The 23,800-nt window shown below is 36.2% G+C and overlaps 5 protein-coding genes across 6 annotated transcripts; 1 reads left to right on the top strand and 4 right to left on the bottom strand.

Moving 5' to 3' along the window:
- Nucleotides 1-105: 105 nt before the first annotated feature.
- On the bottom strand, nucleotides 106-2,235 carry LOC118347899 (bifunctional epoxide hydrolase 2-like). 2 transcript variants are annotated; one of them, XM_035688022.1, is made up of 6 exons: nucleotides 2,131-2,235; nucleotides 1,805-2,019; nucleotides 1,191-1,358; nucleotides 868-1,103; nucleotides 545-622; nucleotides 348-404 (listed from the first exon to the last, which is right to left on the bottom strand). In XM_035688022.1, the coding sequence occupies exons 1-5, from the start codon at nucleotides 2,201-2,203 to the stop codon at nucleotides 559-561; spliced, it is 756 nt and encodes a 251-aa protein (XP_035543915.1). In that variant the 5' UTR covers nucleotides 2,204-2,235; the 3' UTR covers nucleotides 348-404; nucleotides 545-558. The 2 variants fall into 2 exon arrangements, with proteins under 2 accessions (XP_035543914.1, XP_035543915.1); XM_035688021.1 differs by lacking the exon at nucleotides 545-622 and having other exon boundaries at nucleotides 106-499.
- Nucleotides 2,236-5,468: 3,233 nt separating this feature from the next.
- On the bottom strand, nucleotides 5,469-6,871 carry LOC118347930 (bifunctional epoxide hydrolase 2-like). The gene is made up of 4 exons (XM_035688287.1): nucleotides 6,854-6,871; nucleotides 6,458-6,625; nucleotides 6,100-6,332; nucleotides 5,469-5,715 (listed from the first exon to the last, which is right to left on the bottom strand). The coding sequence occupies exons 1-4, from the start codon at nucleotides 6,869-6,871 to the stop codon at nucleotides 5,469-5,471; spliced, it is 666 nt and encodes a 221-aa protein (XP_035544180.1).
- A 371-nt stretch (nucleotides 6,872-7,242) lies between these two features.
- LOC108990614 lies at nucleotides 7,243-7,674 on the bottom strand. Its single transcript, XM_018964615.2, has one exon. The coding sequence runs from the start codon at nucleotides 7,672-7,674 to the stop codon at nucleotides 7,243-7,245; it is 432 nt and encodes a 143-aa protein (XP_018820160.2).
- Nucleotides 7,675-13,609: 5,935 nt separating this feature from the next.
- On the top strand, nucleotides 13,610-15,138 carry LOC108990607 (lactosylceramide 4-alpha-galactosyltransferase-like). Its single transcript, XM_035688020.1, has one exon. The coding sequence runs from the start codon at nucleotides 13,709-13,711 to the stop codon at nucleotides 15,098-15,100; it is 1,392 nt and encodes a 463-aa protein (XP_035543913.1). The 5' UTR covers nucleotides 13,610-13,708; the 3' UTR covers nucleotides 15,101-15,138.
- Nucleotides 15,139-20,183: 5,045 nt separating this feature from the next.
- On the bottom strand, nucleotides 20,184-21,865 carry LOC108980759 (probable glutathione S-transferase). Its single transcript, XM_018951763.2, has 2 exons — nucleotides 21,490-21,865; nucleotides 20,184-20,675 (listed from the first exon to the last, which is right to left on the bottom strand). The coding sequence occupies exons 1-2, from the start codon at nucleotides 21,802-21,804 to the stop codon at nucleotides 20,331-20,333; spliced, it is 660 nt and encodes a 219-aa protein (XP_018807308.1). The 5' UTR covers nucleotides 21,805-21,865; the 3' UTR covers nucleotides 20,184-20,330.
- Between the last annotated feature and the right edge of the window lie 1,935 nt (nucleotides 21,866-23,800).

Below are 23,800 nucleotides of genomic sequence, written 5' to 3'. Positions count from 1 at the left end.
TAGTATATTTTCCCAGTAAATTTTTGACAACCCTTGCACACATGCTTGATACCAAAAATAAAAATACTGCCTATGAGTATTCAAAAACAGATTTTCATTCGACCTTAACCAGACAGTTGAACTCTTCAAATGGTTGATTATTGTAATTAATCATTACAATAACTGGGTTTATGATTTTGCAAGTACAACGGAAAACACGGCCAAACTTGCGATATACCATATGAAAATTAGGTGTAAATGAAGTGCCCACAATCAAACATGCTTGCCAAGGAAGGAGAGTATTAGCTGGTTCACCTCATCAGGTGACTGCTCATGAACAAAATGGGTTCCTACCGGCAAATATGTGATCTCCAAATCAGGGACGAGCTCTTTCACCTTTCCATTCTTCATGTAGTCCTCTATTCCTGGAAATTTGAGAAAATAGTCCTTAACACCCATTATAAGAAGTACTGGAACTTTAAGTGTTGGATCGGGAATCTCGAAGTCTTCGCCAAATGATCTGTTAAATGCATAATATCAACCAAAATAATTAGCAAGTATTCACCTCCCGCTAACAAGTTAACAACTTGGCGCATTTTGCAGTGCAGGGACTGGGCACTTCCTACAGCAATCATAGATAGACCTGTTGTAACCACATTACTCCATCATAATGTCACAATCATGGAATCAGAAGAACAACTATAATGTGAATTGCTTTCAGCGAAATGATGCTTGCCTTCTACAAAAATAAGTGATGGCATACTTGCTGCAACAGGGTCAATGGTTGTCATATGTAAACCAAGCAATCTCCAATAGGATGGAAGGTGCTACGGCTCTATGAGTAATACTTAAGGTGTCAATCATGTCGAATTAGGATCGTTTCATTACCTGTATGGAACTTGTAATGTATTTCGGAATCCAGATTTTTCATACAAAGCTCCATAAGCTGCAAGATCTTCCTCGGTGAACCAAGGAGGCAGAGGAGTAGATGGATCCACCAAATCCATAATCTCCTGGTTTGCTGCAGCTATTGGTATTTCACTTCTTGAAAAGAGGATGTAAATGTTCCTCACAACTGTTTTGGCATCAAAGCGCCCAAAATCAGCTTCTGCTCGTCCAGGCTCCTGGAAAGAGTTAACACATGAGATTGCAAGCAGGTCCATATATATATTAGTGCATTCATATGTGAACCTTAAGAGAGAAATTTCTACCCGCCATCTTGAAATGTAGAAGCCTTCAGGAAGGTACTTGTGGTATGTAGAGGGGCCTGGGGGTTTATATGGCACTCCAATGCTTACAACTCCCAAGACCCTCTCCGGGTGGAAAATGGCAAACAAGTATGTAGGCCGAGCTCCAAAATCCTTTCCGATAAGAAAAACCTACGCAATGAGGAGAGAATGAGAGATAATACAACGGGAATAAAAATAAATTTTCACCTAGGAATTTTATTTTGCTTGTTAGGTTAAACGCTTTAGAGTGGTGCTACACAAGTCTCACACTTCTTATTTCTGCACACCGCTTAAAAATATGTAATTTTATTCTTTTATTTTCATATTTCATGAATTAAAAACATGTGAGGATAATATGATTTTATCTTTATATTTTTTTAAGTGATGTGCTGAAATTTGCCTTATGTTTAGAATTTTTCATTTAACAAAGAGAAACCCAAATAACAATATAGAATAGAGGTGCACGAAACCAGGGAAGTGTCCAGTAATGATACCAACTTCTCTTTATTCTCATATGTTTTCTTAGCAAGCTAATAGCAGAGAAAACTGAAAGCACGTTTGTCAAGGACCAAATAAATCCCGGTTTAGTTCAATACCTTGTCAAGTTCGAGGGCATCAAGAATGGCAAGCAAATCAGCGTTAAGGTCAGCAAAGGAAGCCTTTTCGGGTTCGGCAGGCGTGTCGGAGAGTCCGTAACCTCTGTAATCGGGAGCGATCGCCCGGAAGCCGGCGTTGGCTACGGCGATCATCTGGTGGCGCCACGTGTACCATATCTCCGGAAATCCGTGCAGGAACACAACGGCGTTAGGACCTGAGGACAAAAACCAAAAAGAAAAAACGAAGGGTGCTCGTCACGTAAAGAAAAGAGAGTGAACTGAAAAGATTGTGTGCATGCAAGTGTAACGTTGGAAAATTTTGAGACCAGATCCGATGTCTGCTAAGTGGAGCTTGAGTCCTCCTCGTACGTCCACGAACTTGTGCTGGATTTGGTCCATTTCTACTTCTCAGATCGTTACTTTACTGCCCACTGAACTGCCTCTCCTGGGTCTCTTCCTCCTTTTGTATGACTATATACCCTTTTTTTCCTTTCTCTTCAAACGTTTTTATTTTTTTGAAACGTTGAAGACCATTTCAATTTGGTTGACTATAGTAATATGCACATGCTCGAGTAGGAAGTCTACGTCTAATTAATATGCACATAAACTTTTAAAAAAAAATACAGAAGGGAAATGAGTGCTCATTAAATGCTCAAACAGATGTAATTAACAAGATCCTAATCAGCATTAGGCATAATTGTTAGGCTGCATTATGATATTAAAATGTTTATGGGTTTGCAACTATTGCATTATGGGTTTACAATTGTTTTTGTAAAATTGTGGATCTCATTAAGAAAAAATAAATTTTTCATATTTTTTTATTATGAGATCTACATTTTTATAAAGGTGTTACACAGAATTTGTACATTTGAGACTTTTATATATCATTTTTCTTTTTATTATATCAAGAGTCATGTCTTTCTTCCCTTGCAGAAATCAATATGCTTGTGCAAGATTGGGCATTTCTTAACCCTAATCATTCATGGGAATGCTTGAGAAATGAAATGAGATGAAAATTTTATGAATAATAATAAGATGATTTGTAAATAGTAGTAAGATAATTTGAGTTAAATATTTATTAGATTTTGAAAAAAGAAGAGAAATTTGAATAAAAAATATTATAAAGTTAAAATATTATTAAATATTATTTTTTAATATAATTTTTATTTTAAAATTTGAAAAAATTGAATTATTTTTTATTTGAAAGTTGTAATGATTAGTTTAAAAAAATTGTAATAATTAATTTTTCGAAATGAGACGAAGTGTAAACTTTTTCTAACTGGGCAAAGCTGATAGTTGATGCTATTTTGGGCCTTAGCTTCAACGACTCACGCACCAATCTGGCTGCTGCTGTTCTTTTCCGTGTGTTTAGCCAGTGATGCAAGTGAATGCAAAAGTACAACTACATTGAAGTGTACGTTACTATTATCTCCCAAAGAAGAACATTTGTACAGAAGATCAAAGGCCTTTTTGTCTCCATAATCCAAAATTACCACAATAGAACATGCATTTAACATCAAGAATATAAGGCCCATGATTTCATGGGAATTTTCCTTCTGATCCAAAAGTGACAGAGTAAAGTGGAATTTTACGTCAACTGAAGTAGATGCAAACTGGTAATGAAGCATCTATCATGCATAGTGGGCCTATCTTAACAATTAAAAAGCGCAAACCCACGTCCATTTCGAAATGAGACTCTCGTTCCTCACATTCAACTCAAACAACAGAGCCGAAAACATCCCCTTTACATCTCCGTCCGCCACGCCGGCATCGGAAATCCAAACGCCATACTTCTTTATGAGTTTTGCAACTTTTTTCTGTACGCCGTGACCCTCCACTGCTCCTCCCACCCGAATGTCTCCATCACCTCTAAAAGGCCATTCCGAGCTGCCGGGAAACATGCCATTCTCTCCAGCGCCGCCTTGTATGACTCCTTAAGATAATGCTTCACATCCCGCTTTATTTTCCCGTTTAAATTTCCCGCTTGAGGTGATACCCCACCTGGCACGTAAACTTCAATCTGTTTTATCATTTTACTTTTAAGTTTTACTTTAAAGTCTGAAACAAAGTCAGCCCATTAATTTTTTACCCATTCGGTTCCCTTGCCTCACCTCTTTGGCTTGTTCAGATATAATTTATTTATCTTTCTTAACGTCGTATATTTTATATGATTATATTGATTTTGATATTTGGATTTTAACTTTTATGTACCTTCTGGATATCGTGTTTGTAATCACGATTTTTCTCCAATACAAATAAAGACAATTAATAAAATTAAAATTCGGTCCTTTTTAAAAGAAAAAAAAGAAAAAGTTCCCTTGCCTTCACATGCAAAAAAATCTCCTCCAGTACGCATTGTCCCGCACGTCTCAATCTCCTACAACTTCTATCTCCGACTTGCTCGACCTCATTCACTGGGTTCTCCTCCCTCATCTCCCCTGCATCGGCCTTCATTCAGGTAAATAATTTTTTTTTTCGGTAATCGATTTTTTTTTCCCTGTTTCCCTTGAGTTTTGGTTATTGTTGTATTGTATTGAGGTGGGGTCTGAGATTTTTTTAGCCATCTTCCCTGAGTTTTGAGACTAGTTATTGTATTGTTGTTGTAGTTGAGACCTCGTATATGTGGGAGACTAGTTATTTACCTGAATGAGGGCCGATGCAGGGGAGATGAGGGAGGAGAACTCAGTGAATGAGGTCGAGCAGGTCGGAGATGTGCGGGGCAATGCGAACTGGAGGAGATTTTTTTGCATTCGAAGTCAAGGGAACTGAATGGGTAAAATGGTAAATGGGGCTGACTTTGTTTCAGACTTTAAAGTAAAGTAAAACTTAAAAATAAAATGATAAAACAGATTGATGTTTGTGTGCCAGGTGGGGTATCCACCTCAAGCGGAAAGTAAAACGGGAAAGTAAAGCGGGACGCGTAGCATTATCCCCTTATTTATTTACATTCTAGACGGAAGGATTCTAGCTGTTTCCTATTCTGCATGGCGTTTGGTGTTACAGATGATGAGGCAGCTGTGTTACAAGGAGAGAGAAGCTGAGAAGAGGATTTTAGAATTAACTTATGCTGCTTTCTCCTAGCATTATATTCGTTTCAACGGAAAGGCCCATTTACCACAGCAAAGAAAATACGCGACAGTGCTATTGCTGACTGTCTCCCAAATCGCAGCTTGAGAATTCTCGTACCTATGTTGGACAGACAGATTTGTGGTATGTCTTTTGACGAGTAAATACCAATGTCAGTATGCGAAATCGTGTGTTGAACATTAAAGTGAAGTTAATAGAGATTAAAATGTAAAATCTAATGTGAATAATAGAGATTTATACGGTTTGGCATCTAGGCATGGATCTCAACAATTGGTTCACATGATGTTAAAGAAACTTCTCCCCTATTCACACGGTTCCAAAAATTCCACCAGAAGATTCGTTTCTACCTCATGGCACTGCTTGAAAAAACTAAAAATTGCTGAAGAATATTAAAAAACAGATACTTTTGTTTAAACCAAATCAGATAGTGTCTTTTGATACAAACACTTCAAATGCTTGATTATTGTAAATTGATCATCACAATATTTGGGTTTACATGTTGCGAATACAACGGGAAACTCAAAGCCAAACTTTAGATATACCATATGACAAGTAGCTGTAAGTGGAGTGCCCACAATCAAACATGCTTGCCAAGGAAGGAGAGTATTAGCTGATTCACCTCGTCAGGTGACTGCTCATGAACAAAATGGGTTCCTTCAGGCAAATATATGATCTCCAAATCAGGGACGAGCTCTTTCACCTTTCCACTCTTTACGTGGTCTTCTATGCCTGGAAATTTGAGGACATAGTCCTTAACCCCCATTATAAGAAGTGCTGGAACTTTAACAGTTGGATCGGGCAACTTGAGGTCTTCACCAAATGATCTGTTAGTTGCATGACATTAGCCAAAATTATTAGCAGGTATACACTACCCATGAACAACTTGGCGGATTTAGCAGGGATTGGGCACTTCCTACAGCAATCATAGACCTGCTGCAATCACAGTGGTCTACACTACACGTTACTCCACCATTATGTCAAAAACATTGAATCGGATGAACAACTATAATGTGAATTGCTTTTGGGAAATGATGCTTGCATTTATACAAGAAAAATGGTGGCATACTTGCTGCGAAAGGGTCGATGGTTGTTATAAGTAAACAAAGCAACAGTAGAAGAGCATAACCCTCCAATAGGATGGGAGGTGCAGCAGTTATATGAATAATACTTATCGGTCAATCGTTTTCAAATTAGGATCAGTTCATTACCTGTATGGAACTTGTAATGCAGTTCGGAATCCAGATTTCTCATACAAAGCTCCATAAGCTGCAAGATTCTCCTCAGTGAACCAAGGGGGCAGAGGAGTAGATGGGTCCACCAAATCCATGATCTCCTGATTCTCAGCAGCTATTGGTATTTCACTTTTGGAAAAGAGGATGTAAATGTTCCTCACGACTGTTTTAGCATCAAAGCGCCCAAAATCAGATTCTGCACGTCCAGGCTCCAGGAAAGGGTTCACACACATGAGGTTGCAAGCAAGTCCATATATAGTGGTGCACTCACATGTAAACCTCGAGAAAGAAAGTTTTTTTTTTTTACAAGTAACCTCAAGAAAGAAAGTTATACCTGCCATCTTGAAATGTAGAAGCCTTCAGGAAGATACTTGTGGTATGTAGAGGGTCCTGGGGGGATATGTGGCACTCCCATGGTTACTACTCCCAATACCCTTTCTGGGTGGAAAATAGCAAACAAGTAGGCAGGCCGAGCTCCAAAATCCTTTGCAATAAGAAAAACCTATGCAAATAACATGAGGGAGAGAAAGAGAGATTAAAATGGGTAAAAAATATATTCAGTTAGGAATTTTATTTTTGCTTATTGACGTGTTAGTAATCCTTTGCTGTGCAGACAAAAATAGGTTAGATGCTTTAACTTTATAGATAGGCTTAATTATCAAGAAATGCTTCAAATATGTGTCACGATGTCGGGGGTGAGATCGAAACAGAATCCCGCCCCGCCTCCTACCCAAGCCACATGACCCATTGGATCTAAAAACTATTTTTTGGTCTAATTTTTTTTTATTCAAATTATAATATAATTAAAATTTATAAATACAAAAAAAATTTAAACTTATTAAAATTATATTTTGTATTACCTTGACCTCCTATATAAAAATTGGTTTAAGGGGTCAAGACAATCCAATAACTTGAATACAACTTCAAGTTCTCAACAAATTGGATATATCTATATACAATATATTTATTTAATAAATATTTATATAAATATTTAAAATTTAATTTTTTATATATAAGGGAGGTGAAGTAGGGAGCGGGGCGAGGTCTTGTTGGGGTCAGCCCGCCCCTAGGGCTGCAACCCAACCAACCCGGTTCATTCTAGGACCGACACGACCCAGCTCAAGAACAAACCAATCGGATATGGGCCGACTTGACTCGAGATTGGAAGCAGGTAATGGGAACCCGAATCGGAAACAAAGCCTTGTTATAGTGTATAGCCAAAGCCAGGGCCCCACTGGTCAAGGCAGTGAGATCGGCCACTCGATTCCGCTTCTTCTTCTCCATAACCACCATCGATTGAGACTCTGAAGTTGGTCTCTCATTCTCAACCACAAACCCATCGGAAGAAGAAGAAGCTTCAGGGGGAGCGTGATCCTTGTTGGAGGAGCCAACACCACCCATGTACAATTTCTCGAGCAGGGACTCGACATCGACGTTGTTCTTGATGGCGACGTAGAGTCTAGTGATGGAAGCCGCAGAGACCGAGAAGTGGACACCCAAGGCCACCTTCCCGTACTTCTTTAGGAGCTCACGGAATCTCCAGCCTGCCATTGTTGGATGAATAAAAATGGAGGCTAGGGTTTTTGAGCTTCTAGGCTTGTGCTTGGTTGGTTACGCGGAAGACATACAAGCTGAACTTTTACTTGCTCAAAGCGTTATAAACAATATCGGTTTCAACGGGTTCAACCAGCAAATTACTTCAACCCGCTTTTTGAGTCGGGTCTAGTCGAGTCACACTGACGGGCTGAATCCTAGAGTTTTCTGCACAAATCTACCTGCCCCCTTTGAGTATTCTCCTTGTGGGGTGGGCCCTCGCTGCCCACCTCTAAATATAAGTTTTTGGTATATATATTATTATCGTTATTATTGTTCTTTACCTTTTTTTTTTTTTTATCCATAGAGAATATAAAATAAAAGTAAAGAGAAAAACCTAATAAATAGTAAATACCTCAAGGGTTTTAACCTTAAACCGGAAAGATAGGGCCATTATGATGGCGATGAGTAAGGCAATCTAGTGGTTGGACTGTTTGAGAATTATCTGTCGTAAAAGAAATATACAACACCAGAGTGCATTGATGATCATATGATTAGGTGATTGATGGAGATCTTAGGAAAAAAAATAGAAAAATGATAGATCAACTACTTGGTAACAATTTTTTTTTACGATTATACATTATTTCTATTTTGATGTGATGGATTTAAATATTTAAAAAATATTATATGATTTAGAAATGTAAATCGACTGTAATTCTATCACTGCTCAAAAAAATATATTATGCTTTACAATAACTTCAAATAAAAAAAGAGAATCCCTCCCACGTTTTACCTGTAACTCTTATAAGATTGGACAGAAATTAGAAATCATAACGTGGTCATGGACGCAGGTCTATTTATTTAAAACGACCGCTTGTTATCAACTTTTCGTTTTTTATTTTTTATTTTTCCAATTTGGAGATTGTTGTTTGTTCATAGACCGATCAGTGACAAAACTAGCCGTGGATGGTCCATAGACCGGTCAATGAAACGAAAGAAATCGGGGGCCATAATATAATTTCTGGAGTCTTCAAGGACGTTTTGTAAAAACAAATAATTCTAGAGAGAAAATGATAACCTTATAATTATTTTACAACTCTATGAAGAGATTGAGATAATAAATTGAGATGATTTATGAATAGTAATAAAATTATTGAGTTGAGATGAGATGAGATGAGATGAGTTAGTTTATACAAATTTATGTATTTAGATTTATAAGTGGGATAAGATGGTTCTAACTTTTTAACTAATTTGATAATTGTGGGTCTTACTAATTATTACATAATATTTATAATGATTGAGCATTATTTATAAATATATTTAAATATATTCAACGAGATGGAGAGAGATGGAGCTTCAGGACGAGGGCGAGATGGGAAAGTGGGGGGTTTTGCTCATGTCAAGATGAGACTTGTTTTTCAAGCCATGCTGCTTTTTGTCAGTGTATGTAACATTTGTTTTATTCACAATATTACTTGAGATGGGTTGAGCAGATAAGATTAATCAAATTGTGTTTAATACATTTGGATAGTAGAATGCCTTTATCGTACGAGATGAGTTGAGAAGTATTTGTCTCAACTCATTAGTCAAATCTCGCCTACATGAAATTGAGGGCAGTCTTATAATATTGAAATTTATTTTTAATGAAATGGCATGATTTCATTGGTTGTTTGAAAGTAAGTTATAAAATAGTTATAAAAGAATTGTAGGTGTATATTACTCATTCTAGAGACCCCAATCTAACATCCTTCCCACTGTTTATAGATTCAAATCTTACACTTAAGTGCTTGTTTCATAGTTCAATCCCATTGATCCAACCTTCATCACCGGCAAACTTCCACCACAATCAAATAGAGGAACAAGGAACCTATTGTCTTCCAATGAGGTATCATAATCTTTGCCCAATTTTTTCGATAGGGTTTGTATTTTATACGAGAAGTACTACTGCTAATAATGTGTGGAAGGGATATTCTCATTTCGGCCCATTGGGTTGGCCCTGGGCCAGATACCCCCTCTTGAACTAGATCCTCCCCTCCCAAAGCACAGGAATCACCAAACAAGCCCGGCCCACAAACTGTATTAACAAAAAGGGAATGCATTGCGCAAGAAACAAGTCGACGGGGACAAACGAGACGTGCTGACTCTGACACTCGCCTGTAGTGCCCATCATTAAAGGATCTACGGCAAGTGAACGAAAAGCACATACAACCTTCCATTCTCTGACGATGGGAGCAAGAAGTGACCGCGCCAATCGCCAACCGTCGAGACACCACCCTGAAAGTCATGCCACATTAATGATTCCACCTCATATGCCACGTTGCATAATAGCGCCACCTCGAACACCATGCCATATTAAAGGCCGTGAACCAGGGCAACTGTGGGCATGACACAAACTCCTGACACAATGTACAAGAATGTCCCCCCGAAATCTCGTATAAAAGTCATGATCCAGATACAAATAAATCTCTATAAACTCTATTATTCTCCTATAATTCTCTCAAATGAAGTACTAACTTTAGCATTGGAGGCTTTCCGAACCACCACCAAGCCCACATTTGTCTTTGTGATTGCAGGTAGAAACATATTGGCCTGGGTTGCAGGAACTTAGCTCAGGCGTATGAAACATGACCTTAACAATGTGTTTCACATATCAATCACGAAGCTCAACCACCTATAATACAAGGAAAGTGGGGGGCTCGAAGTTGATGAAATACCTCTTATGCCTAAGTCAGTTTTTTGCCCCTTAGAGATGATTATAGTATATGAGAGAACTAGAGAGTAATTCTAACCTGGTGCTTAGCTTTTATATTGTCTGCTGAGGTGGTCCCCTGTATCCCGTGTCAAAGGTGCCGTCTTTCATTTGGGACTTCATGTTGTCGCCTTTGATGCGGCGTGGCCTTCCCAGGTCACATTCTTGCAGCAGGTTGGTGAGTGCCACCACCTTCCGTGCATTCTGTCAGGGGACAGGGGGTTGTGTCGCGCACCCTGTCAAGAACACAGTGCCTAACCGTGATCCCTATATGTGCTTCGTGTCAATTTTTAAGGGCGGTGTGACCCTATCATTACGTGCGTGTGCAGGGTGGCATCAAAATTTCCGACGTCCCATCATTCCACGTCTATTTCCTTCTCGAGTGGGCCTTGGGCCTTTTTCTCCTTTCTCTTATTTATGGGTCGACTACACTTTGGTAGATGGGCATCATGGGGTAAGTTAGGCCCAACCCGGTAAAAGATGTAAATATCCCTTCCAACCATAGCCACAAACAAATTACATAAAAGTAAACTCATAAACTAACATGGATTCATATGATATATTAGATCTACTTTACAATAAAAGTAGTTTTATAATCTAACGTACTATATCAAGCCACGTCAGTTTGTGAATTTACTTTTATGGGATCTTTTCGTGGCTAAATTTATGTTTTGACATATTCGTGAATACTCAAACTCAGTTTTTTAAATCAACGATGTTTTAGTTCCATGGGATTAAAATATCACGACTTTTTTTTCTTATCATTCTATTTGTTCTGTTTCATTTTTTCCCCTAGTATATTGGTGACAAATTTTAGGTAATTTTTGTGAGTTTTTACAGACAGAGGTTTTTCTTTTGTTATTTAAACTTGTTTTCTTTTTATTCTTTCTCTAAAGTTTCGTCTTTTCGAGTGGGGAATTACTTGGGATGTTGTCTGTGATTTTATTTCTTGAATAAAGATGAGATGATTACAATGTAGATCAAGGAGTAGTATACTGTATGCTTGCATCGTGTGATGGAAAATAGAAGGGATAAAATATACTCAATCTAAAGTAAGCCTATTAAGCCCAGTCCAAGGGGAGAGGTCCCACCACTAGAAGACAAATGAAGAATGAGAATGAAGAGATAAGAAAAGGACAAGCAAAATGAGGGTGTCAGGAGAAAAGGACAGGAAAAAAAAAAGAAATTCTATTTGCAGTCCTAAGTGAGAGACTGTGTGTAGTCCCATTAATTAATGAGGATAAAAGAAGAAAAAATATTATTTTTAAAAGAATATTATTGTAATTTAAAAAAAAATTAAATATAATTGTATGGGCATGCATGAACAATCCTCATTTGGAGATAGTATGTAGACTAACTCAAAAAAAAAAATAGAAAGAAAATGAAGATGTTAGACACACAAGGAAATGTGGTAAATCTTCACTATTCCTTAGGGCACACAAAAGGAGGGGCACGGGAAAAGAGATGACAAATAAAAGGAAACGACCAGACGATTTCCAGGGGATTTTGGACTTATTTGACTTCGACTTCTTCTTCAACTTCTTCAACCTCACGAAAAGGGCTCCAGCGAAAACATATTTTCCAGTAAATATATTCGAGATCTCCATTGTACAGTGAAAAATGAGAGGCTATGAGAGATTGTAAATAAGCTTATTATAGTGGATATTTCCTCCCCAAAAACTTTGTGGACGTATGTAATATGTCAAACCACGTAAATCTATGTGTCATTTCTCTTTTACATTATCGGTATTTAGTTTCTATTAATTGTCATGGACATACGCATAGTTGTACCGGATTATGCTGGGGCTCCAGACCACACCGATCAAGATCCAAATTATCATAGTGGATCAAGAATGATTATTTCTCCCTTTTAAAACTGTCGTACGATTTTTAGTATTAACAGAAAATGAGGCCATTAGAAAGACCAATAGGTATGTTTACTCGGGAGACAGATTCAAGCAGATGTTACAAGAGAAATAATATGCGTCGTCAAGACCATTAAACATTGCAGCTAAAAAGGATCAGCTGTGGAGGGAGTTGGCAATTGCACAAAGCAAGGATGATGTAGCGGAGGAGAGGATCAAGTCCAAGAGAGGCATCCTGGCAAGTACAGGAGAAAAGTTAATGCTCAAGAATTATTAGTTCAATTATATGAGATTAAACGAAATGGATCGCAGATATGTCTGTTTATATATAGATTAATGCACCCAAGTAATTCATCTTTTCACTAATCCATTAATTTTTTTAATAAATCAGCCTTAGATATGTGCACAATTAAGCAATAAACATGTGAAAATAAAGGTAGAGAAATTTTCACCACAAACAATCTTACAAAAATAAATTTATAAAAATAAATTTACAAATTGATAAGTTAATGTAGTAGGTTAAGTTATAAAATTCATTTTATTATAAACTAAATATAATATATTATATAAAATTATATCAATTTATTAATTTATTTTTATAAAATAATATAGCATTTCCTTCCAACATATATTGCATAAATTTGAACAACCCATCGAAAAAGGGACAAATTTGAACCACAATTAACTTCACATGTTACACTTTTCAAAAGGGTGATGATGACTTTTTAAAAAAATTTATTTGAATATTAAGACTTTTAGCGTATAAAAAGATAAACACACGATATTTATCGTTAATTGTGTGAGTTTCAAATAATATTATATTATGATATACAGTAATGTTATACATCATATTTTCTTCTTATTTTTATTATATTAAATAGTATGTGACACATTCATCATCATTAGATAATAAAAAAATATGTAATAAATAATCATTTAATAATAATAAATGTATTACATCATATTTAATGAGATGAAAATGAGATAATAATATGGTGATATAGTTCTATTGGTATATCATTCTATCTTTCTAAACCTTAAAATCTAGGCAAATAAGATCTTGCAAGAGAAAAAGTGATTAAATAAATAAGTTTGAGCATTTTTTTTCTTTTTCTTTTTCTTAAAAAAAAAAAAAAAAAAAATCGAACCACCTTAACCGGTACTTTCCAGACTAGTGTCTCTGTCTCCAAAGCCGGTTGGAGGAAAACCGTCCCACTTGGCTAAATACAAGTTTTGTTTTTGGTTCCCAATGTCCAAAACACCAGAAACTATTTTTTTTTTTTTTACTTTTTTCTGATATTTTGCCGCCTCCACCATTAAAATGCCTTTCAACTTCCTCCGCAGTTACTCTTCTCAGTTTCCCACCACGCCAAAACTAAAGGGAACCGCACTCAAACTTCCTTTGACAAAGCCCACTTTTGATCAATCAAGCACGACAATGTACGAATGCCCCGCCACCAAACCCTCTGAGCCTTTCCTTCTCTGTCTTCTTCACCATTTACAGGACCTCAAGAGATCCATCCTTGCTCTTCTCTTTTGCTTGCCCACCTCGCTTTTCGCTCTCCTTCTTCTTCTCCTCTTGCTCTACAATGGCTTCTCTGTCTTCTACCTTCATCTCCCTTTTCCTGCCAAGTCCCCATCCGTACCCGCCAATTTCTCTCCTGTAATTACCGCTGGCGAGCCCATGAGAAAATGGTCTTCTTTTTCGACTGCTTCCTCGTCCTCTTCTTCAAAGCTGGCTTCTTCAGTAATGTATGCTACCAAAGAAGAAAACTCACCCGTGATTTTGAAGACTCAGTTGCCCCTTTTTCTCAAATCACGCTTTTCAATCCTACCCCTCACCAATTCTACGGTTTCCAGGCCGAGACGGGCCCGGAAGCACAAGCGCAAGCTCAAGAGTGTGCCCTTCGAAGCTTGGTCCAGTCCTTTTCCAGTAAGAATCGCTGAGTTCTTCGCTGGAAATTCTACCACTTCCTGTAAGTTTCGGTTCTTTATGACTAGGATTTCGTTGAAGTCATTTGGTGATAGAGAAGTGTTAGCCATGGAGAGCTTGTTTAACTCTCACCCAAACGCTTGTTTGGTCATAGTCTCAAACTCAATGAAATCAAGAAGAGGAAATCGAATTCTTAGACCATTTTTAGATAATGGGTTTCGGGTAATGGCTATTGATCCGGATTACGACTATATATTCAAGGATACTCATGCGGAAGCGTGGTTTGATAGGTTAAGGAAAGGGAGTGTGGATCCTGGCGAAGTTTCTTTGGGTCAGAATCTCTCCAATTTGCTCAGGCTTGCTTTGTTGTATAAGTTTGGAGGCATTTATATAGACACAGATGTTATAGTGTTAAAGAGCTTCTCGAAGTTGAGAAATGTAATCGGTGCTCAGACAGTTGATCTTGCAACTGGGAATTGGAGCCGATTGAACAATGCTGTGCTGATATTCGACAAGAATCATCCACTACTTTACAAATTCATTGAAGAATTTGCGCTAACCTTCGACGGGAACAAATGGGGGCACAATGGCCCTTACTTAGTCTCGAGGGTTGTTTCCAGGCTGGGTGGAAGGCCTGGATTTAATTTCACGGTGTTGCCACCATTGGCATTTTATCCGGTTGATTGGAGTAAGATTCGAAGTCTATTTCGGGGGCCGGGAGACGAGCTGCATTCGAAATGGTTGCATAAAAAGTTGAGGCAGATTCAGTCCAGAAGTTTGGCTGTTCACTTGTGGAATAGGCAGAGCAGGAAGCTAGAGGTTGAAAAGGGAAGCATCATCAGTCACATAGAGTCCGATTGTTGTATCTTCTGCAATTCTGCACTTTCCAGTTTGTAATCACAGAATAACTATGGCAATTGCAACAAATTGTCTTATGCATTTCAGTTTGTTGTATGCGGTTTATGGACCCAACTTGGTTCATTCCACCATTGCAGTCCATAAAGAAAGAATGTTAGGGAATGATAATCTTTTTCTTATTCATAATCCATCCATTAATTCATATTTAAGATTCCATGTTTTTGTTATACCTGAAGAACATCTGGGGATAAATGCTTTGTGAAAGTGGTTTTTATCAGCTTCCACTTGATATATGGCACCAACTTTCTGGCCTATGATTTGTCTGTTTATGAAATTCTTCCGTCATTTGGCTCTGCATCTATGAAAATTCTAAGGTTTTTTATGAGCATGAAAAACTCTTAGCAGTTGGCTCCAAGTTGTGCCGCCCTAGTGAGGGCATGAGTCGTCATTATATGTGAATTAATGTGTCTCACCCATGTGGAGTTACAAGATCTGTACAAGTCAAATACATATTAATTAATGGCACAATATCTTCTATGCTTGATGCAGGATCACCATTCCAAGACTTCCACTTCCAAATAGTACTTATCTTTCTCACGTAGGCTTATTTTATAGTCTATAACCCTGTTAAATGAGCAATCTTGGTCTCTTGTTATCCGCGAACACACTCCTCCCCCACCTCCTTTTGGTCTTCCAAGAGAAAGAGAGAGAGAGAGGGAGAGAGATAGAGAGAGTAAACAAGAAAACAAAAATGGCAGTTGTATCGGACTTTAGAGTTCTAATTTGGCAAATAAACATATTGCCTTCAAGATTCAGGGGACTAAATTGTAAGAATTGCTTGTGAGACGGGAAAATCAGTAAACAGCTAAAAGGTAATTTGTTATTGAAAAAGACAGAGTGCACCCAAAACGGATCATAAAATGAAGATCTTGCATGCACTAATCATTTTCTCCTAAGTTCTATTTTCCTTTTTTTCCTACAGTCTTTTCTTGGTTTATCTCAGGAAGTTGAGCACACGCTACTTTGGTGATCCATCTACTGGCTAGTATCCCCTTGGTTAGTTGAGTCACTAACTTCTGGCTAATTTTTTAAACGTGATACTGCAGGGAGGGATGGGTGGGCATAGCTGGCCTTATCTTCACAGTATCCTCTTAAATACTCTGTGAGACAAAAAATTATTAATTAAATAAAATAGAATATCAAAGGTTCCACCTCAGTCAACGACTGCACCATGTGTTGGTTCTTGTTTATAGCATGGCCCACACCAATTTCCACCAGCTTTAATGACCGAGACACTAAAATCATTTCAGAAATCATTTCAGAAATGAATGAAATTGGAAAGCCTTTGTCTCAAATCTCTCATTACTATATGTAAAACAGAAGCTATTCTGTCCAATTGCCACTGTTGCCTTGTTCCTTCAGAACTTTGTTATGGAAGCCACATTAAAGGCTCAACATGCCATTATGTTAGAAAGCTGCATTTTATTGGTAAATTAGGAGGAGTTGTGCGCACATGGGTTCATTCGTCTAAGTACAATATATCCTCCCGTTCCTACGGCCTACTTAGTTTGTCTACATAGTAACAATGTCTTGGACCAACAAAGAGGGATTAGTTAGCGAACAGCTAAAAGCTTGTGGACAGAAATCCACGGCTGGCATTTCCATTTATATTCTGGCTGCTACCAAAACTGGCCCTTTCGGCCCGTCCGTGTTTTTATTCAGTGCATGCGCATGTGGCCTTCATGCTCTTTCGCTTTCAGTAAGTTCCTGCTTGTCATCAAGTTCCTGGCTCCTTCGTCTCACAAGGTTTCTTATCCTCAAACAAGTGATCATTGGATGTCAAGATTTCTCGGGGTTAAAAGTTTCAATCCAAATTTTAGAGAGTAATTATTAGGTAGTCTTGAAATATATACACGTGGTACTCACATCCTATCATAAGATGCCATATCAATTAAAACATATGCTTGCATAAACAATTTTAATTCTATTGTATGTTGTGACAAGATGAAGTTCCTATAGTTTATAAAACCCAATATCATATGTCGATTTCTCCATCCATATATTCTTTACTGTTCGAATAAATTCCAAGAGACACATTTACAATTATTTATAAGCTACAGAGATGCATCCCTCTGCCATTTACGAATGGGTCGCGGCACTGGGACCTTCCAAATTTAAGCAGACTCAAGACGGTAATTAAAAAGGAAACACACGTTGTGCTTAGTACGTTATGTCTAGGAGTGTAAAAATTTTGGTGCGGACTGGAAAAACTGACCGGATTGGACCGAAAATTTATTTGGTCGGTTTTGAATCTCCATTTGTGAGATCAAATATGTTTCAATTCGGTCCGGAGTGGGGTTTTTTCACCCCGGACTAGACTAGACCAACCAAACTACAAATGTATATTTTTAAATATTTTTTTTTATAAATTATATATATTATTTTATATAATAGTTATATAAATAAATTATATAATTTTCATCTAACTTATGAGTATTGACAATATAAAATGTTAAATATATAATTATTAATTAACTAATATCAATTAACTAATATATAATTATCAATTTTGATAATTTGAAAAACTTTTTTATGTTATTTTTAAGTAAAAAAAATATGCAAATAAAGTTAAATAATTGTATTATTCAAAATTATAAACATTGTGGACTTTTTTTATACTAATGGGCCGAAAATACCTTTTTGTATATTTAAAGAATGATGAGTTTTTTGTATAATTGAGCCCCCATTTGAAACTGGCCTGGACCGATAACTAACGGTCTGCTCCGGTCTATTAGGGGTGATTGATCCAGTTTGTTCCAGAAAAATAATAGACCGAAAGTTTCATTCCATTATTCCCAGATCAGATTCCAGAAAAATGATGAGCTTTTTTGTATAATTTGCTCTCTGGTTTCTTGATTGTTGCAAGCCCAATTTTATATATACATATGCTTGCATAAAGCAATTTGTAACTTTTCTCTTTTCGATAAATACTAAGCTGGATTTGTGAATTTATAGATAGTGGTGATAATGGGTATTGCTCTGATCTTCAGGTTGCCATCCATGTACTTGACATCCTTGCAAGAGAGATACTGCGGCAATCCTGTAAATATTGTGGCCCAAAATGGAGAACAGAGGGGGTGAAGTGTGAACGCCAAGAGAAGGTTGAATGATTTAGATGAAATGGAAGAAGAAAAGAAGAAACAATAACATTGATATTGAGAAATTTTGCTTGCTAGCTGGTTGCTTGCTTCAAGACTCGACGGTATTTTCTAGAAGCCTGTCTCTAATTTTTCCCGAGTTACTGCATGTTCATGTTGGTCTTCTCCTCAGTAAAACTTATGGTAAAATGCATGGCTATACTTGAGATGGAAACTATAGATTACTTCCGACCAAAATTGGGATATACTTATCACCATACTTCATTATTACAGATATAAAGAGATTACATAAAAATAAATTTATAAATTAACGTAATTTTATATGATGTGATCTGATAGATCTACTTTACACTTAAAATAATTTTATAATCTGACGTATTATATTAAATTACATCAATTTATAAATTTATTTTTATATAATCTTCTTGTTGTTATAATATTTTTCATTTTAAAATAGCTCACCTTATTTGTTTTGGACGTCAAAGCCATTTTTACTGGACTCTGTCACTTCCACTTTCGCTACCACCTCTAATCGACTAAACGGCATAGCCACCAAACCCCTAGCCCCACCACGACTGCATTGACCATAGTAGTTTTTGGAGGCTTTTATCGATCTCGATATCAAAAATAAATTAATAATAATATTATACATTATACTCATATTTTATTATTATTTTATTACGTAAAATATGACATTTTTATTATTTTTGGATGATTTTTATTTTTTTATAAAAGAAATATAAAAATTAATGGACAATACCATCTCATCACAACTAAATTTGAGTGTGATTTATAGAATTTTCTAAAAAAAAAAAAATCAGCATCTCAACCTAACAACATAAAATAATTACTTTTATCTGAACAAAAAAGTCCATCACAAACATTAACATGAAAATAAGCAAACAAAAATATATACTGTTCAAGTAATTTACCGTAATCCCCTCCTTTCTGCTTTGTTAAACAGGCAGTAAAACGTCAAGCGTTACGATTGAAAATTGAGGCGACTCATGAAGATTGGTAACTGGCTTTAAAGGTCAGTCGTGGTTGGACTGGACACTGGAGGGTCTATATCTGCAACTCGGTTTGTAGAACAAAGGGTGACAATCTGGAACTCTCTATGCCATCGTTTTCCCCAGAAGAAGCAACTACGACGCTCTAGATTGATTCGAGGGTTGTTCTAGAAATTATCTACTGGTGCACCGACCATAGTGTGAACTGTGAAGACCTTGGAGGCAACAGTGATAAAACTTGGACAAACTCGTGGAACAACATCTAAACACTCATGGAACAACTACATACTTCGTATTTGAGGTATTTATGTAAAGGGAGTACTGGTATGCCGTCCAGTGTCCAGTTTTGATCGTTGGCCTAATATAATTTTTATTTTTTATTATTTATTTTTATTTTTATTTACATTTTTTAATATATTTTATAAACAGTCAAAATAAAAAAACAAAATGAGGCGACATAAGGGGTCCTTCTACGGCAATCAAAGGGTTACAACTTACACCAACGAAATGCACCGATAATTTACACTGCTACTGTTTTTTTTTAATATATTTTATCGGTACAACCCATTGATGCCCTTAGCATTTTCCTTGTGTGCAAATTATATTTCCGTTATCATTTAAGCTCTAACATTACTTATACACGAAAATGTTTTTTTTTTTTTTTTTTTAATGCCCTCGGAATTTGACTAAAAGATTTTGTGCAATTACTTTCGGGGTGTGTTTGAATCTCAAATTCATCTCATCTCATTATTACAATTTTTTCAAATTTTAACATAAAATATAATAAACAATTCAACTTTTTCAAATTTTACAACTCATTTCAACGTCCAAATAGACTCCCAATGAATTCAACTTTCTAAAATTATAGCATTTGTTAAAGCGCAGAGAATTTCAAAAAGAAAAGGAGATAATCACGCCGCAAACGGAAGAAAAAGAAGGATTTCATCTATAACATAAGGAGGATACAACCAAGTGTCTTTCATATTTATGATAAAAGATACTGCTCTTTGGATAAAACGTTCAACAGAGATGCTAAAGTATCTAACAAAGCTCAAAACCATCCCAAACACTGCAAATACCTTCAATGTTGGGGCCAAACCTTTACTCTCCTAAAAACCTCTTCCTCATACCCAGGACAAATTCATAGACCTTCTGCTGGTCAGGAAGAGTCTTGGCGACACTCTCCTTTTGCATGCACCTCTTGGCCCATGCAATAATCTTGGGGTGCTCTGCCTCCATGCTGAATTCTCCAAATGTCTCAAATGCATTGAACCAGCTGTAGAAAGTGACAAAAGCAACATCCACAAACCCAAATGTTTCACCCCCAAAGTAAGGCTTCTCACCAAGCTCTTCCTCCAATGTCTTCAAGATTTCAAGGAACTCCTTCTTTGCCGCCCCGTGCTCTTCTCCTTTTGTGGTCCATAGTTTCCTCCCAGATTCATACACCTGCACTTTGCACGCACATTGTATTACCACTCTCCATAGATTATAGATTAGGATGAACAATGTCAGAACAATTCCTCCCAAATGCAAATAGAATGACATTAGTTTGCCCACAGCATAAATTTCTGGTTCATTGGACTGGAAGGTAATCTCTTAGTTCCAAGGGTCAAATTATTTCCCCAATACTCTCTCTGTTAGAGTTCAAGGACATCCTAAAATTAAAACCAAGAGATTGAAATTGGGACAGAATTGCAGAAGCAGATGGAAGACAATAAGAGCACGAGTTCTCACGTCAATTCCCCAAATGCTTTTTTGAGAATCCAGAAAGAAAAGCTCAATCCAGTCTGTTGATTGAGAGATAGAAGATCAAGACTCTGTCTGTTGAATCTAGGAGATTCATAATGAACTAACCCAAATTACATTTCCAGTACTAGAATCATCATTGTTTCTTGAATCTTTCCGATAAAATATGGAATTCTGATGAAAGTATTAACGTCACGATATATTTTTAAAAGGAATCTTGCTAGTCTACACTGATAGACCTAGTTACTCCAAACAAAAAATCAAGTAGTCAACATATGTGATACCCATGAAATGAAAGCGGCCAAATCAAAACAATAAACATAAATGAACATTAAAATATCTGAGCTGCTCTGCCTACTATAATGGTCTTAAATTTAAAGAACAAAAAAACCAAACATCAATAAAGAAAATACGTTAGATCCCAGCAAAATCTGTCGGACAAATGGAGCCGTAAAAGGAACTAAAGCGACACTCAAAAACAAAAAAGGAAAATAGGGATGGCAGAGACATGTACCTTCTTATCAACAAAATCAGCCCAGAACCTAGCTTGAGCTCTCTTGTAAGGATCAGAGGGCAACAATGGAGACTTATCGTTCCAGACCTCGTCGATATATTGAACAATGATTAAGGACTCGCATATCGGTTTCCCATTGTGGATGAGAACTGGGATTTTCTTGTGAACGGGATTCATCTGGAGAAGCAGATCGCTCTTGTTCCTCAAGTCTTCCTCCCTGTACTCATACTTGATCCCCTTCTCAGCAAGGGCAACCCTGACCCTCATCCCAAACATGCTAACCCAAAAATCGAGCAGAACCACCTCCTCTGCCATTGTTACGGGCCTCAGAATATCGAAAGCAACCGACTTCAGGCTTTAGCATGTATGCGAACTGGGTAGAGTGGGACCGTATATTTATAGAATTTGTACGAGTGGCTTGGAAGGGCTTGGCATGTAAGATTTCTCCACGTCATGGATGACGGATTCCTTCCGGTAACTTCCTGTCGTTTCATTTTTAATTCATTATTTTAAATAAAACATTTATTTTTTTTATCACATTTTTATGATATGATATTAAATAATAATTTACAAATAAATATGACATTAAAACTATTATTATCTTATTTTTGTAAAATAAATAATAATATAAAAATTATGAGTAATATCGCAATAATACAATACAATAAAAATAATGAGTATATTATATTGAAAAATTAAACTTATAGTTCATTTTATCATTATTCTCTCAACATTTAGAATTTATTTGGAAAATATTTTCATCTCAAAATTTTCATTTCAGCTCATTTTTTTTTTCAAATATCACTCAAACATAAATACATTCAAACTAATTATTACATCTTTTCTAAATTTTCAAACAAAAGATAAAAAATAATTCAATTTTTTCAAATCTTAAAAAAAAAAAATTATATTCTAACAATATTTTAACTTTATAAAATTTTTTATTCAATTTTTTTTTTCTTTTTCAAAACCTTATAAAATATTATTTATTCTATTATTTACAAGCTATCTTAATATTATTTACAAAATTATCATCTCATCTCTCTCTTCAAACTTGTTCTTAATAACGCGGTATTAAATAATTAGTTCACAAGTAAAACATAAATAAATCATCTTCAATTATTTAATACTACATAATAAATAATAAGAAAATGATGATAAAATAATAGTGGTTGGCATTAATCTATTATATAACAAGTTAAAACTCTATTTTGGACAAAATGCAAATGCATCTAACTCGAGAGTCGAGAGAAAAAATCTTACTTTTATTAATTATTAAATGAAATAGTATGTAAAGGATAAAATAAAATAAAATAGATCAATGGTATTTTCTAGTCGTAGTCTAATATAGGAAGACTCGTTATAAGGAAAGAATAAGAAAAGAGAGTGAATAAACAAAAAGTTGAGAGAATGCAGAGTGTCATGAGGAATATGAGGAAACTGACATAAAGCAAGAGGGAGGGGATGTAAAGTAGGGGCATGAGATAAAAGGGATACAGATGACTTTAGGGACTTGGGTCAGTCTTCTTCTTGGGAGGCTTCTTCAAGTTAACGACATGAGCTCCAACAATGATGTCTTCACTAGAAGATATATCTTTAATATCTATTATATAGTGAAGATGAGATATTATGAGAGACTATAAAATAAATATATTATAATGGATTCTCTCCTCTCTAAACTCCTGTAAACATAGACTTAGTGGGTTTAATGTCAAATTACGTAAATTTGTATGTCTCATTCTCTTTATTTTTTATGTATTTATTTATTGTTTATTGTTATGGAGGTATGTATGGACACCTTACAACCACACCAGATTATTGCTAGAGGCTCTACACCACACCAATCGAAGCTTAGATTGCCATAGCGGATTGGAAATAACTTTTTCTTTCATTTCGACCTGTTATACTATTTTAGGCGTTAACATAATAATAACGGTAACATCATAAGTAATATATTCATGGGATATTATGGATGTGATAGACATATTGTAATTACAGAAAATCTAAAACTTATAGCCTCCAATGTACGTGTATCAGGTTGTGTACGTCTATCGGGTTTAATGTTAATAGTGTTATGGTGGCAATGTTATAACTAAGGTCGACGGAATTAAAAATTAAAATGCCTTTACGGATGTCATTGCTTTCGTCATATGATGTGATTGCCGCTCGGTTGCTTTCCCGCCATGGCCCAGGCTTTTGATTTTTGAATGATCAAGCATTCGAAATGGAATGGTCTCCGCAATGGGTTATTTTTAGCAAATTCTTTGTATAGATACTGAGGTAGGATAAGATTATTTTAATTGAGTTAAAT

The sequence above is a fragment of the Juglans regia genome, chromosome 3 (genome assembly GCF_001411555.2).
Source record: "Juglans regia cultivar Chandler chromosome 3, Walnut 2.0, whole genome shotgun sequence".
NCBI lineage: Eukaryota > Viridiplantae > Streptophyta > Magnoliopsida > Fagales > Juglandaceae > Juglans > Juglans regia.
This window is presented reverse-complemented; position numbering and strand designations above follow the sequence as displayed.

Coding starts and splice junctions, on each gene's coding strand:
- LOC118347899 (XM_035688021.1), bottom strand. CDS start 2,203: ATGGACCAAATCCAGCACAAGTTCGTGGACGTACGAGGAGGACTCAAG. Junction 2,020..2,130: donor CTTAGCAGACATCGGATCTG/GTCTCAAAATTT, acceptor TTTTGTCCTCAG/GTCCTAACGCCGTTGTGTTC. Junction 500..867: donor ACATTACAAGTTCCATACAG/GTAATGAAACGA, acceptor TGCATTTAACAG/ATCATTTGGCGAAGACTTCG.
- LOC118347930 (XM_035688287.1), bottom strand. Junction 6,333..6,457: donor TCTACATTTCAAGATGGCAG/GTATAACTTTCT, acceptor CCTTTCCTGGAG/CCTGGACGTGCAGAATCTGA. Junction 5,716..6,099: donor GCATTACAAGTTCCATACAG/GTAATGAACTGA, acceptor TGCAACTAACAG/ATCATTTGGTGAAGACCTCA.
- LOC108990614 (XM_018964615.2), bottom strand. CDS start 7,674: ATGGCAGGCTGGAGATTCCGTGAGCTCCTAAAGAAGTACGGGAAGGTG.
- LOC108990607 (XM_035688020.1), top strand. CDS start 13,709: ATGTACGAATGCCCCGCCACCAAACCCTCTGAGCCTTTCCTTCTCTGT.
- LOC108980759 (XM_018951763.2), bottom strand. CDS start 21,804: ATGGCAGAGGAGGTGGTTCTGCTCGATTTTTGGGTTAGCATGTTTGGG. Junction 20,676..21,489: donor CTGATTTTGTTGATAAGAAG/GTACATGTCTCT, acceptor TGCAAAGTGCAG/GTGTATGAATCTGGGAGGAA.